The following is a 14,498-nucleotide window of genomic DNA, read 5'->3' as shown; positions in this document are numbered from 1 at the left end:
AGTTATCACCGCTTTGTGAATCAGGCCCATTGTGTGTAGGATTTAGCTCTATTGGGACGAATCATTTGCAAAGGGGTGTCTGCTTCAATGCACAGCCAGTGTTGTTTTTTGCATATCAGACTACAGAGTATTTTTCCCTGAAAGCAAAAAAAAAGTATGAAAAGCTGTTGAGTCACTGATGATTATAAATGTTTAAAACAAGTTACATTTCCTCTACTCTCCCGCAGACAGCTCAGAAACAGGCAGCTTCTGAGAACTTTCTCACACGCACAGTTACACACAGAGTTAACAGTGAGGGAATTACACTGTGAAGGAATTACCCCTCCCCTCATGGCTCACTCTCCAATCAGAATTCAGCAGACTGCTGTCAGTTCAGAGTGAAAGGAATTTGTTACTGTAAACAAGAGATAAGCAAATGAAATGTATACATCATTATTTACCAGCACTTCAGGAACACTCTCAAACTCAGATTAAAAAACGCATGTTAATGAATAGTGTCCCTTTAATTGAGATCTGTGTTGCAAACCGCAGTGTGGTGCCCTCTTCCATAGCCAAATCTGCTAGAGCCAGAATGAAGATGAAGAAGATGAGATTGCAGTGGTCATATGCATGAATCAAACGCAATGTTTCTCAAACCTGTCCTAAAGATTCACCAACATAGCATGTTTTGCAGCAGGGGTGTACCAACAACACTTGGAAATGGTCCACTAGCAAAACTATCATAAAGCCCAAAGCCCCCTCATAATCCCAGCCCCTCTCCACACACACTCGGCAAGTCGCACACTTTTTTTGCTACCTCAACCTTGCAGAGTAAACAGAGCAGTGTAATATTAACATATTTACAGCAGCAGGTTAATATTTACAGCAGCAGGTTGTATAGTTGGATCTCCCTTTCTTCCCTGCAGCCACTCGCTCTATGCTGCATACCTCTGAGTGCATGTCATGTGAGAGTTGGGTGTGCAGCATAGAGTAAGTGGTTGCCAAGAAGAAGAGGAGACCCGATGCAACGCAGCGCTGGAGAAGGTACATATTACACCTCCGCTGTGCTTACTCTGCAGAAGAGGGAGGCAGAGTGGGCTCCCTTAGCCCTGGCCCCTTCCCCCTTTCCTTGCTGTCACATGGGCTATTGTTACGCCACTGTTTGTAATTGTGGTACTTGGTTGAGATTGTTTGTTAGTTTGTGGTATAGTAATGCGGATTTTAACCACCTGTGTGGAAATCCACAAAAACATGTACCTTTTGAGGCACTCTGGTTTAGATCACATAAAATTCACACGTTATGCCCAAAGCAAAACTGGCTTTAGAGCAATACAATAAAGGTTTTTTTTCACTTTTTATTGCCTTTGTGGTCTTACAGATCTTCCCATCCAGCACACAGTATAGACTTGCCTCCCTATGATGGGCTGTAACAACATGTCTGTTAACACAGACAATACAGTATATTCACCTGACGATGTGCCTGTGCGAAGCTGCCATAATTACATACCTCCCATCTTTTTGAGATATGAAAGAGGGACACTTTGAAGTTAGCCATAAATCTAGCGATGATGGGCAGATTCTACCAAGAGACGAATCTCTATCTTATTTAATCCGATTGTAGAGAGCTCTGTCACCTGCCCATGCACCGCAGGCTGATTCCGGAACAATTTCAGCATGAAATCTCTTGGAAATCGGCCGAGCCAACCGCATCCTCCGCCTCACCGCTGTGTGTGTATGAATGTGTGTTTGTGTGTAATGGATAAATGTGCTGTAATATGCGTTTATACATTACCTGTCCTGTGTCGCGGTGGCCGTCCGTCTTCTGCCTCTTCAATTATCTGCATACATGCTGCCTGTGTGGCCCGTGTGACGTCTCGGGCTGGCATGCTATGCTCCCGCAGCATGTATGCAGGTAATTGAAGAGAGGCTGAAAGACGGACGGACACCAAGACACAGAACAGGTAATTTATAAATGCGCATAACAGCACATTTACACATTACATACACACACACATTGCAGGAACAGCACCGGGGAGTTCGCCGTTACCACGAACAGCCAACCGCTACATCTTGCAGCATGTCCATTCGACTTATGCGACCAAATTGGTCGCAATGTCGGTCAGGCATGCAGTTGACGGTACCCATTTTCATCCAATTCTGATTATAATAATCAAATCGGATGGTCAATTGGCTGCCAAGTCGCCTGAGGTATGGCTACCTTAAGTCAGACCGCTGCTACACCTCTAATCACGCCCTTTCTTTAATTATGTCAGACAAACAGACAAAATGCTACTACTCCCAGGGTTCCTCATGTAATGTCATATGCCACCTAGGTTCTAAACAGGAAGTTTAAACTAAGAAGTGGTGTTTATATTAGAGAATATGTGACCTGTTACTCCACCACTGACTGGTGTGAAGTGTACTTTTAATGATCACTGCACTGTATTGAGACACAAATAGATACATCGTTGATAACCTTACCTGTTTAGCAACATAAACAGATGTCTGCTTTGTTCTTTTTGGAGCCTAAAAGATGTGGATAAGTCAGAGTTCTGTCCATTAATGGTTACAGTGAGAGGGCACAGAAAATAAGAGATTTATGTGGAAGGCCCAGAGAGAGGAAAGTAAGAGATTGTTTTCTCACCTTGGGGTGCCCCCTCCTCCCTTTCCATTTGCAGTTCAGCAGGTGTAATATACATTTTTTACAAAGAGCTTTGAGATTTGGGCTGACCCGATGGGGATGATGCCCACACCACTGGATACTTTTCACCCCTCGCCAGGTCAATTTCATAGGTGCTAATTCACTTTGTGTACCGCTCCCTTCCTTGTGTAGTTTTCCTCTTCCCTTTGGCTACTATTCCTCATATCTACTTTTCCTTCTGAAATATCTGACATTCACCCTCTTGTAAATCTGTTGTATTTTTCTTCACTTCCCATGATGGATTTATTTTTGTTGTAGCTGCAAGAGATTTCTAATAAGTATAAAAAATAAACAATTATATAGAATTCTTTACCTGATTCTGCAACCTTTCAGCTTCCTTTTCAATCCTAATTTCCTGTCCTTTTTTCTGTATACTTACTGGTATATCTTCTGCATATTACAGGTCTCAACACTGAAAAGCAAGCTGAAGAAACAGTCTACTTCTACAGGGGATGGAGTTTCTCGAGCATTTCTCAGGGCCCAGGCAGCTCTCTTTGGCTCCTACAGAGAAGCTCTGAGATACAAACCCGTAAGCTGCCTTTCTGCTAGTTTCACCATGTTTCTAGTGTTTACTGCATACTGAGAATATTTTTAGCCGTGCTTGGAGCCTGCATGATATTCCTTTGATTCTATTTATCTGAGTGTGCTCTATGCATTATGGTTAACTGGCCATAAATTGTTAAAGTGAACCCGAGGTAAAAATAAACTGATGAGATAAACCATTGTATTTATTCTCCTACTCCTAAAAATTACTTTTTTTCAGATATTCCATGGTTTTATTTTATATATAAATATTTACAAAATAGGTTGAATGTTTTGTTGTGTCTGCTCAGTGGCAGCCTATTAAGTGTCCCAGAGTTACAATATATGAACTATTGACCTTTTTTTTGTCTCCCTCTGCCCCTGCTTTCAGAAGTTGTATTCTGCCAGGAAAACTTTTGTGGCTATAATTTGCTTATCAGTGATCTATTTCCTACAAGGTACCAACAAGACAGAAGCTGGGACTACCATGCCTAAAAATGAACTCAGGCAGCAAAATAAAACAGCCTGCTTATTACTATGTTGTGCACTGTACATTCAATTGTTTATCTTATCATTTCACATGTCACCTCGAGTACACTTTAAGACCAAAAAGCTAATCCATATGAAAATTATTCTAATAACTCTTAAAACTGCATTTTAAAATAACCACACATGCAGAAATTGAGAATTTAAAATGTTTAAGTGTCCACTTAAAGTGAACCTGCATGAGTGATATGGAGGCTGACATATTTATTTCCTTTTTAACAATGCACATTACCTGGCTGTCCTACTGATCCTCTGCCTCTGGTTTCCGACCAGATTAGCTACATACTTATATTATGCTAGGTACACACCATACAATTTTGTGGCACATTTACCTGCCAGACCGATTATTTCCAACATGTCCAATCTGAATATCGAACAATTTTTCGATCTTCTTTTTAAATAGTTTTTCCCAATCGTTTTTCAACCGATTTTTCATTCAACGGTATGAAAATCGATAAAAAAAAATTGAAAAAATGATTTAAAAAATCAGAAACTAAAAAAATCAATTGAAATTCAAATCGGACATGTTGGAAATAATCGATCTGGCTGGTAAATCTGCCAGAAAATTGTATGGTGTGTACCTAGCAGTTAGGTGTGTGTTTCAGACACTAACTGGGATTATTTAAAAGTAAATAAATACGGCAGCCTCCATCTGCCTCACAACTCAGGTTCCCGTTAAACACATGTGTGCCGTGTTTACCAGTGACACCCCAGTCTTGTGAAATCAGTACTTGGGTGCTGTTTGTAGGGCTGTTTCTTATGCATTTTTATGTGAGTTCTGCTGTAATTATGTAGAGATAAAAATAAACATGTTCCAAGCTAAATGACTACAAGTCACATAAGTATCCCTTACACTGACTGATATTACAATGTGGGATCTCATTCAGTTAAACATATTAAACTGGTCAATGGTTTCTTTCTCCAGTTATATTATTAGATAGAAATATAATTTAGAACTTCACTATACATTATATTGTATCACTTTTATTTTAAACTGACTCTGAAGTCACAAAAACTATTATATGTTTAGATCTTCATTACCTGATCTACGATACACATGGGTTCTGCATACCTTTCCTATAATGTCCTGGAAGACTGCTAAAACCCAACAGGGCCCTGTCTGGTACCAATAAGTGGCCATAGATTAATACGTGCAAATTTGCACACACACAATCCAGTTGTAGAATGTCCAATTCATTAATTTTATAGTTTATCAATCTATAGGAAGATTGTGCTCATCAGATAAATTGGTGAGAAGTGAAGGGGGCAGGTAGCATGGAGTGTCAGAGGATTGATAGCTGCATAACTTTGTACTGTATGGCGCTGTATAAAACTAAAAGGGATATAGCCAGGTTTTAGCGGTAGAGAGTTGTGGCGGAGCAGTGCTTTTCAGCGCAGGTTGATTTGGGCGCAGCCGGCGCCACCATAGACTGTAATTAGAATTACAGTTATTGCGCGCTCAGTGAGTAACGTCAGCGCCGTCAGTAGACGGAGCCGAAGTTGCTTTTAAAAAACAATAATTTGGCCTCCAGCAATAGCTGGAAGCTGAATTATTACATTCTCCACTATCCATGGCGGCCCGGAGGTGAAATAGTAATTAACACGGTCCGGACTTGTGCAGAAGCAAGACCAGCCATATACCGGCTGTGTCCTGCACCCAAGTCTACCGGCGCAGATTTCAAATGTATGCAGTTGGGGAGTTCACAACCACATGACTTTGTAGTGGCACAGTGTTAGTGTGGGCAGTGTTTTGGTAATTCTTCAATCAAAATTTTGCTAAAATCTAATTGAGGTCAAGTGGGAGGCTAGTTGTTAAATCAATCACTACAATTTGAGCAATTTACAATTAGTTGCTTACTAGATCAGCCCCAGGTAAAGCCTTTGCTTCACTTCCTCTTATGGTTTTTTTTTTTGAGTAAGAAAAATGAACGATTATCCTGTTTCTTTCAATAAAAATCCGATCTGACATGTTGGAAGAATCTTTATATTCAACCTAATGAAATAAATGACAAAATTATCTAATTGAAAAAAAATGAAAAAATGTACCATGTATGGGCACCATTAGGTTTACTTGAAGATTATGTTAACCACAACTGGGGGATTCTTGGCCATGGCAGTCATTGATAAAGGGGAATATGCTATAACTATATTGAGAAACACTGATCTACACCACCCTGTGGTATCTGCATTAATATAGAGGCCAGTGTTTCACAAGGATGGGAAGCATGCCTAAATGTCTCATTTTGAATATGGAATGAGGCCGGAACCACAATATAAGCGCTTTTGTGAGCACTTGCGTTTGATTAGCGCTTTCTGAGCGCTTATTAAAAAATCGCTCCTATTCACTTTTATTAAAATCGCGGTAATAGTTGAAAAAAATCGCCACGATTGCCGCGATAGAGTATGCCAAAAATGTATGGCGATTGTTACACAATTTTAATAAAAGTGAATAGTAGCAACTTTATATCAAGTGCTCAGCAAGCGCTAATCAAATGCAAGCGCTCACAAAAACGCTTATAATGTGGATCCGGCCTCAGCGAGTCTTGTGTTCATCTTTATAAAGGATGCAGCTTTACTGTAACTTTTCCTTTAACTTCCAACTTAATGTTTTTGATATCAATGCTGTTCTTAGAGGTTTGCATTTTTGTTCTTACATAAGTTCATGAACACGTTGCAATTTATTTTCTGTGACCCTTGTTTATATTTGATCCCTCTGTCTTTGATCTGTTTAGGGAGAACCGGTTACTTTTTCAGAAGATAGTTTTGTTGCTCACCGCTCCAGTACGATGAAACAATTCTTAGAAATGGCTGTCAACCTGCAGCTCTTCAAGCAGGTACATGTTCAATCATAAGTTACAGTTACAATTCTGGCTTGTGTTTACTTTTCATGCAGGTTGTATGCAGCTTAAAGCTGAACCAATCAAATACACTTCCTGTCAAATTTAATTGGTCCAGTTTTTAAATTGCAAATAATTAGCATACATTCTGCATACAAGAGCCTGCCCATCATTAGGTGACATCAAGAACAACTTGGGATGTTCGCTGTTGCCTCTAGAATCAAGGTATTTAAAGGACAATTCAAGTGAAAAGAATATAGAGACTGCCATATTTATTTCCGTTTAAACAATACCTGTTGCCTGCAAGCTTTGCTGATCTGTTTTGCTGCAGTAGTGTCTAAATAAAACCAGAAACTAGCATGCAGCCAATACTGTCAGATATGACAATAATAACAGAAACACCTGATCTGCTGCAGGCGTGTTCAGGGCCTATTCTTAAAGTATTAAAGATAAAGGATCATCAGGGTTGCCAGACAAACTGGTATTTCTTAAAAGGAAGTACATTTTGCAGCCTCCATATCCCTCTCGCTTTAGTTGCCCTTTAAAGTAAACCTGTAGGGAAAAAACATGCCCCTGGTGGGTACTTACCTCGGGAGGTGGAAGCCTCTGGATCCTAATGAGGCTTTCCCTATTCTCCTCAGCCAGCTCGCTCCAGCTCTGGCTCCCCCACAGCGACACCAATAATATTTACCTTCACCAGTGCACAAAGGTGCATTAGTAGCTTCCTTCTTGGGCTCCATTGGAAATGGCTGAGCGGGATTGGGTCCACTCTACTGCGCAGACGCAAACTGCCTTTGCCTGCTCAGTAGAGCATACCCAATCAGGCTTGGCCCTGCGGAGGTAAGTACCCCCATGGGCACTTTTTCCCCATCAGGTACACTTTACGAGGATTTTTTGTGACTGTGGGGAGGAGTATGAGTAATAAAGGAAAGCAGACAGGGGAGTGAATAATGTATGAAAGTTAATTCACTGTAGTTGTCAGTGGTTTATGGGCAATTGATTCGGTCAGAATCACCCTGACAAGATATCAGTATATTGCGTAAGAAGAAGAAAAACCTCTGCAGCCTCACTAACCATGAACACTTTTTGTTTATGAATGTATCAATTTTTTCTTTTCAAATACTCATTCTATTCAAGTATCCATACTAATCAGAGAGCTATATTAGAAGTACAGTGCCAACAGTATACTGTATGGAATAAAACAGACATGTTCATGTTCTAAGGAATGAAGTACTGTTTTATACATTTCAATATGAAAGATTGTATAGTTATGAAATGTCTCCCATCAGCACATTGTAATTCCCTATTCTTTTTTCACATTATAATTAGTTTATTGATGGACGGCTGGAAAAACTGAACTCAGGCCACAGCTTCTCTGATATGTTTGAGGAGGAAATCTTATCAGGTAAAGTTATATTTGTCAGGGTGCCAACTGTTAGCTTACTTCAGGTGTTCTGTGATTTTCATTTTTCTTATAATGTTTATTACAGAAAACTCTGGATCCTACCATCAATTGATGCACACCATGAAGGTAAATCAGTAAAGGTTTTTGGAGATATTTCAGATAAAGATAATTTCAGTGTACTACATTCACCCTGCGCTTTCTAGGTTTAATGTGTGGTCCTATTGCCTACTAATAAATTGGTTACTTTTCTAATATCAAACGGGATATCAATCTCTAACCCTAAATACTTATGCTTGTCTCATCCTAGATAGAGATGGATAGAACCTCCGATTTTAGGTTCACGGACTTCCGCAAAAGTTCGGATTCGGCCGAACTTCGTGAACCGCAATAGACTTCAATGGGGAGGCGAACTTTAAAAACTACAAACATTTATGCTGGCCACAAAAGTGATGGAAAAGATGTTTCAAGGGGTCTAACATCTGGAGTTTTGCATGGCGGAGTGGGATACACACCAAAAATCCCAGGGAAAAATTTGGATTTGACGCACAGCAGCGTTTTAAGGCCAGAGATCACATTGCAATACTAAATTGGAGGCCTAAAGTGCTTTAAAACATCTGCATGTGTATACATCAATCAGGTAGTGTCATTAGTGTACTGCTTTACACTGACACACCAAACTCACTGTGTAACGCACCGCAAACAGCTGTTTGTGTAGTGATGGCCTTGCTGGACTGTTGCGCACCATGGTGAGAGTGCAGGCCATGTCCAGTTGATCGAATTTGGCCTGTCCACAATGAAGCAACAACCTTATTATCTTGGGGCAGGTGTACCCCCCCCCCCCCCCCCCGACACACTCATATAGCCGGCGGTCATTGCTTCAGTTTGATACGCAAGCCCCTTCACCGTGGCAAGGTAACAATCACGAAGGGGAATTGACACATGTACATGCCTTTTGTTTTGTTGTTGCAGCCCCAGTGCATCCAGAAAAATTAGGCAGGCATGTACACGCACCAAAAAATTATTATTCTTTTTGTTCAGGAATCCACCTGGAGTCCTGGACCCTGTTGGTGGTGGCGGAGAAGGCAGTCAGACGGCCTGCAGGCAGAGATGCTGTGTGGGGACTGACTTAGTCTTGGGGCAGGCAATCACACGGCGTGCAGGCAGAGATGCTGTGTGTGTGGGGACTGACTTAGTCTTCGGGCAGGCAGTAGCCCTCCGGGATCCATGCCTCATTCATTTTAATAAAGGTGAGGTACTGAACACTTTTTTTGAACTAGGCGACTTCTCTTCTCAGTGACAATGCCTCCAGCTGCGCTTAAGGTCCTTTCTATGATGCTTGAGGCAGGGTAAGGCAGAAGTTGGTTTGCAAATTGTGACAGCTCTGGCCACAGGTCAAGCCTACGCACCCAGTAGTCCAGGGGTTCATCGCTGCCCAGACTGTCGATGTTTTTTTTCACTAGCATTGTTAGAGAAAGGGTACGGCCGGTGAATCAGGGTTCGATCCTGGTCCGGAGTGGGAGCCTGAAAAAAGGCTACCACCACACATCCAAGGAAGGCAGCAGGCACGGCACGCAAGTCCCGACTCTGGAAGGTAGTAACGAAAAATAACAATACAAGACTCTTTCGAGGCCCTGTTGTAATGGATAGCGGAGATACGGCCGCAACAGCAAGCGGCATGGTGGCTATCTCCACGTCGCAGCCGGCGGTCTCCGCCGCGCGGTTACATGCTGGTGCTTTGCCTGGTCCTTTTATTGCTCATATACTAAGGGCTACGCGCGCGCGCCAGGCGACCTGACCTTTATGCAACTAGAAGGGGAGTCAGCTGATCGGGCGATCAGCTGACTCTAGCTATGCTCCGGATTGGCTGAGTGACTGGGGCGGCGCTGTGGAGCGCTTGCAGTATATATAGGACAGGTCATTCACTTGTTCCGCGTCTGCTGTTGCAAATGCTACGTGTTAGCACTCAGACCTAGTCAGATCCCAAAGTGTGCTAGAACCAGCAGGAGCTGGGGATCCACACTTAGCCAGATTCTGTTGATAGCTTAAAGTACTAATTGAATTGTATTATTTGTTATGACCTTCTGCTAGCTTGACTACTCTTCTGTTTACTGATCTTGTACCTTTGTCTATCTGATATAGTTGCCGACTCTGCCTGAAACACTACTCTGATCTAGCTTTCTGTCTCTGTACCGTATCTGTCCGCTCGTTGCCAAATCTGCTTGTCTGACTCTCCTGTCCTCACCAGTGAGCCTAGTCACTGGTGAGGGATCCTCTGCTAGCATCACCTGCTTCACAGGTGAATGCTAGCTGCAGTACTATCTGAATCACCTGCTCCTCAGGTGGTCAGTAGCTGCAGTACAGTCTGAATCACCTGCTCCTCAGGTTGTCACTTGCTGCAGTACAGTCTTTATCACCTGCCCCTCAGGTGAATAGTCACTACAGTACTACCCTCTCTACCTGCCCCTCAGGTGATAGTGGCTACACTACAGTCTGAATCACCCGCTCCTCAGGCATGAGACTTTACTCAAACGTGTAAAAACATAGTTTATACCGTTTCCTCAAAATAAAACCTGCCCTGATTATAAGCCCTAGCATGATTTGTTTTAGGATTTTTAGGATACAAACTATAAGCCCTACATAAAAAGTCAATAAAAATAGTGTCTAGGCAGCTATGGTATGTATACGTGTAAAACATTAGAATTCAGCGGGGCAAGATAGACTCTCCACCAAGGAGAATTAATTATTAATAATATTAAATAATCACAAGATTTCCCAGGTGGATTCAGAGTGGATTGAGGGTTATGATGATGTTCCAAAATAGGATGACATGACTGCTGTATTTGAAACAAAATGTTGATTTTTTTTTTTGTTCTAGAATAACATGTAGATTGTTGTTAATAGAATTGTTTGTAGAATAATAACACATCCTCTGAAAATAAGCCCTAATACATCATTTGAAGAAATAATGAATATAACACCCGGTCTTATTTTGGGAAAATTAAAGTAGTAGTATCTGTGGCTGGGAACAAGGCAAAATCTGGCATTTTCTTACTTTAAGTTTAAACTACCAGTATATGCTCTACTTTGTGGATTGTGTTATCTGGTATAGATGCTTACTTGTGTGCCTACTTACCGTATTTTACTTGCAGAAAGGTGGAGCACTAATTAACACAGCCGTCACCAAAGCCAGTCCAGCTGTGAAGAATGCCTATATGTATGTAAGTATTTCAGAGGAACTATGAATTATTCAGTACATTGTGCTTTTGTTGGATTTGCTTTTGATGCAGTAAAGTAGTGTCTCTTCATCATTAGGTTATATATATATGGTTGAATGAGTTACAGAGTTGAATTTAGTCATGTAATGTAGTTTGATTTTAGACTTTTCCTTTAAAGTGTACCAGAGCTGTAAAACAAGATTTCATACTCACCCACAGCTTCCTCCTGCAGCATAAACCCATCTGAATCCCACACTGTCCTCCCGTGGTCTGCCGATCAGCCCCGGTAATAGGCTCTGTTGGGTCCAGTCTGGGTCTTCTGCGCATGCGTGGACCTCCCATGTATGTGCAGTAGACCCGGACTGATGGGTTTATGCTGCAGGAGAAAGCTGCGGCTGAGTATCAAATCTTCTTGTTTTTACAGCTCTGGTTTACTTTAAATTTAAAAAAATAAAATTCTAATCTTGCCAGATTAATAATACGTAGTGTGGTTTTAAAAAAAAACTTAGCCCTGTTTTTGTATTTCCATTATTATTACATATTTTCACTTTAAAATACTTCTCTTCAAAAGCCATGTCTAGGAAAAAAAAATTTTCACTAAACTTCCTGTTGCCACACCTTATAGAAAGATGTACAGTGCTCCTTAATCCTCCCAATCGCCATACTCCAATGGAGGCCCTGATATCACTAGGCTGCTGCTTCCTGCCTCACTCAGGTTTCCAACTATATAGATGCTGTCTCCTTTCCCCATGCCACACCCACCCAACCAGACCAACTTAAGTGGGATGTTAAAGGGAACCTCAAGTGAGAGAAATATGGAGACTGCCATGTGTACTTCTTTTTAACCACTTAAGTCTACCTGGACGGATATATCCGTCCAGATAGACTGTGCTGCTCCTGCAGCCTGAGGCGCGCTCCCGTCACCTGCCGTTAGCCTGCCGATCAATGAATGGGAATATACTTCCCATTCATCGATCTATGTCCCCTGCAGAGGCTGCGGTCTTTCTGCAAAAAAAAAAAAAAGTTTTCCGTCCTCTTGCTTCTTCCTGGAAGCGAGATTGTTTGCTTCAAGGACTTTTTTGACTGTGGCCATCTTGTGGCCAAATAGTAAACTACACCCACATACATTTCTTATTAAATAATTACATTATATTACATTTAAAATTAGCTGTTTACCTCCCACACCAAAAATTACCCAAATACATGTTTTAATTAAAAAAATTACAATCAAAAACAACATAAATGGTTACCTAAGGGTCTGAACTTTTTAAGTATGCATGTCAAGAGAGTATATTATTATATTTATTTTTTTTATTATAAGCTTGTAAATAGTGATAGATGCAAATTGAAAAAATGCACCTTTATTTCTAAATAAAATATCGGCGCCATAAATTGTGATAGGGACATCATTTAAATGGTGTAATAACCGAGACAAATGGGCAAATAAAATACATACGTTTTAATTACGGTAGCATGTATTAATTTCAAACTATAATAGCCAAAATCTGAGAAATAATGATTTTTTTCCATTTCTTTCTTAATCTTCCTGTTAAAATGGATTTAGAAAAAAATAATTCTTAGCAAAATGTACCACCCAAAAAAAGCCTAATTAGTGGCGGAAAAACAAGCTATAGATAAATTAATTGTGATAAGTAGTTACAAAGTTATTGGCGAATGAATGGGAGGTGAAAGTTGCTCGGATGCATAAGGTGAACAACGCTGTAAGCTGAAGTGGTTAAAGGGAATCTGAAGTGAAAATAAACTTTTTTTTTTTTTTCTATTTTTTAAACTCAGCACTAGAGTTGGGCCGAACGGTTCGCCGGCGAACGGGGTTCGTGCGAACTTCGGTGGTTCGCGTGCGGGTGTCGCAGGCGAACGTTTGCGGAAGTTCGCTTCGCCTGGTTCGCTTGGTTCGCTCTATAAAGCAAAATTTTTACCCTCCATTTCACTGTCAGCAGACATGTTATTGTCAAACACACTGCTTTCAATGCTATAGAACCCGCCCACCCTCCCTTCAAGCTAGGTCCTTTATACCATTTGACTCAGTTGTCTGCCTACACTAATTAGTTATGGGACAGCTGCTACACACTCTGCTAGGGAGATTTTAATTGGTCTCCCTCCTCCCTCCTCCCACCTCCCTCCTCCCACCTCCCTCCTCCCACCTCCCTCCTCCCTCCTCCCACCTCCCACCACCCTCCAACCCTCCAACCCTTCAACCCTTCAACCTATTCCCTCCTCCCTCCTACCGGAGGGAGGAGGGTCTCTTCTGGCAGGGAATTATACTATTTTAAAAGCCAGTATACATCATACCATAGCTGGGAATCGAACCCAGATCTCACTGTGCAGTGGACACGTCACCCTAAGCACTGTACCACTACAGTAGTAAGTGAAGCTAGCCTAAAATGTACCATTAATGCTCAATGCAATAGAACCATTAGGTTGCTTAAAGGAGAACTGTAGTGAGAGGTATATGGAGGCTGCCATATTGATTTCCTTTTAAGCTATACCAGTTGCCTGGCAGCCCTGCTGATCTATTTGGCTGCAGTAATAATAATCCAAACATTTGTATAGCGCTTTTCTCCTGTCAGACTCAAAGCGCTCAAGAGCTGCAGCCACAGGGACACGCTCAAGAGGCCACCCTGCAGTGTTAGGGAGTCTTGCTTTGAACTCCTTACTGAATAGGTACTTGACCTAGCCAGGATTCGAACCCTGGTCTCCCATGTCAAAGGCAGAACCCTTAACCAGTACACTATCCAGCCACTGTGTGAATCCCACCACAAACAAGCATGCAGCTAATCTTGTCAGATCTTACAAAAATGTCAAACACCAGATCTGCTGCATGCTTGTTCAGGGTCTAGGGCTAAAAGTATTGGAGGCAGAGGATCTGCAGGATAGCCAGGTAACTGGTATTGCTTAAAAGGAAATCAATATGGTAGCCTCCATATACCTTTCACTACAGTTCTCCTTTAAAGGGAACCTTAACTGAGAGTGATATGGCTGTTTCCTGTAAACAATACCAGTTGCCTGGCAGTCCAGCTGATCTTTGTGACTGCAATAGTGGCTGAATCACTTATTGATATTTTTAATGATCCAAGTAAAGACAAGATCAAAATCTGATTCTTCCTCCTCTAGCCGCGGCCATATCTTATTTTCTGCATCAGTGGTGGCCTCTATTTTCCATTCCAGAATTCTTGTCAGATGTACACTTTTATGATAGTTATATAAATTTGGAGCGGCAAGTCCGCCCTGGTCTTTTCTTTTCATAACTAGTTTATAATTTATTCTGTGCTTAG

At 41.4% G+C, this 14,498-nt stretch overlaps 1 protein-coding gene across 4 annotated transcripts in view; it reads left to right on the top strand.

Moving 5' to 3' along the window:
- The window catches only part of DENND1B (DENN domain containing 1B), a 353,166-nt gene that overhangs the window by 298,653 nt on the left and 40,015 nt on the right, over positions 1 to 14,498 (top strand). For all 4 annotated transcript variants that reach the window (XM_068240064.1, XM_068240066.1, XM_068240063.1 and 1 more), the window contains 5 exons: positions 3,084 to 3,209; positions 6,481 to 6,582; positions 7,915 to 7,990; positions 8,076 to 8,116; positions 11,140 to 11,208. In XM_068240064.1, coding sequence (XP_068096165.1) covers positions 3,084 to 3,209; positions 6,481 to 6,582; positions 7,915 to 7,990; positions 8,076 to 8,116; positions 11,140 to 11,208 — 414 coding nt within the window. The remainder of the gene's footprint in view (positions 1 to 3,083; positions 3,210 to 6,480; positions 6,583 to 7,914; positions 7,991 to 8,075; positions 8,117 to 11,139; positions 11,209 to 14,498) is intronic.

This window comes from Hyperolius riggenbachi, chromosome 6, assembly GCF_040937935.1.
Source record: "Hyperolius riggenbachi isolate aHypRig1 chromosome 6, aHypRig1.pri, whole genome shotgun sequence".
In the NCBI taxonomy this organism is placed as follows: Eukaryota; Metazoa; Chordata; class Amphibia; order Anura; family Hyperoliidae; genus Hyperolius; species Hyperolius riggenbachi.
The sequence above is the reverse complement of the archived record's forward strand: the minus strand, read 5'-3'. Positions and strand labels throughout refer to the sequence as shown.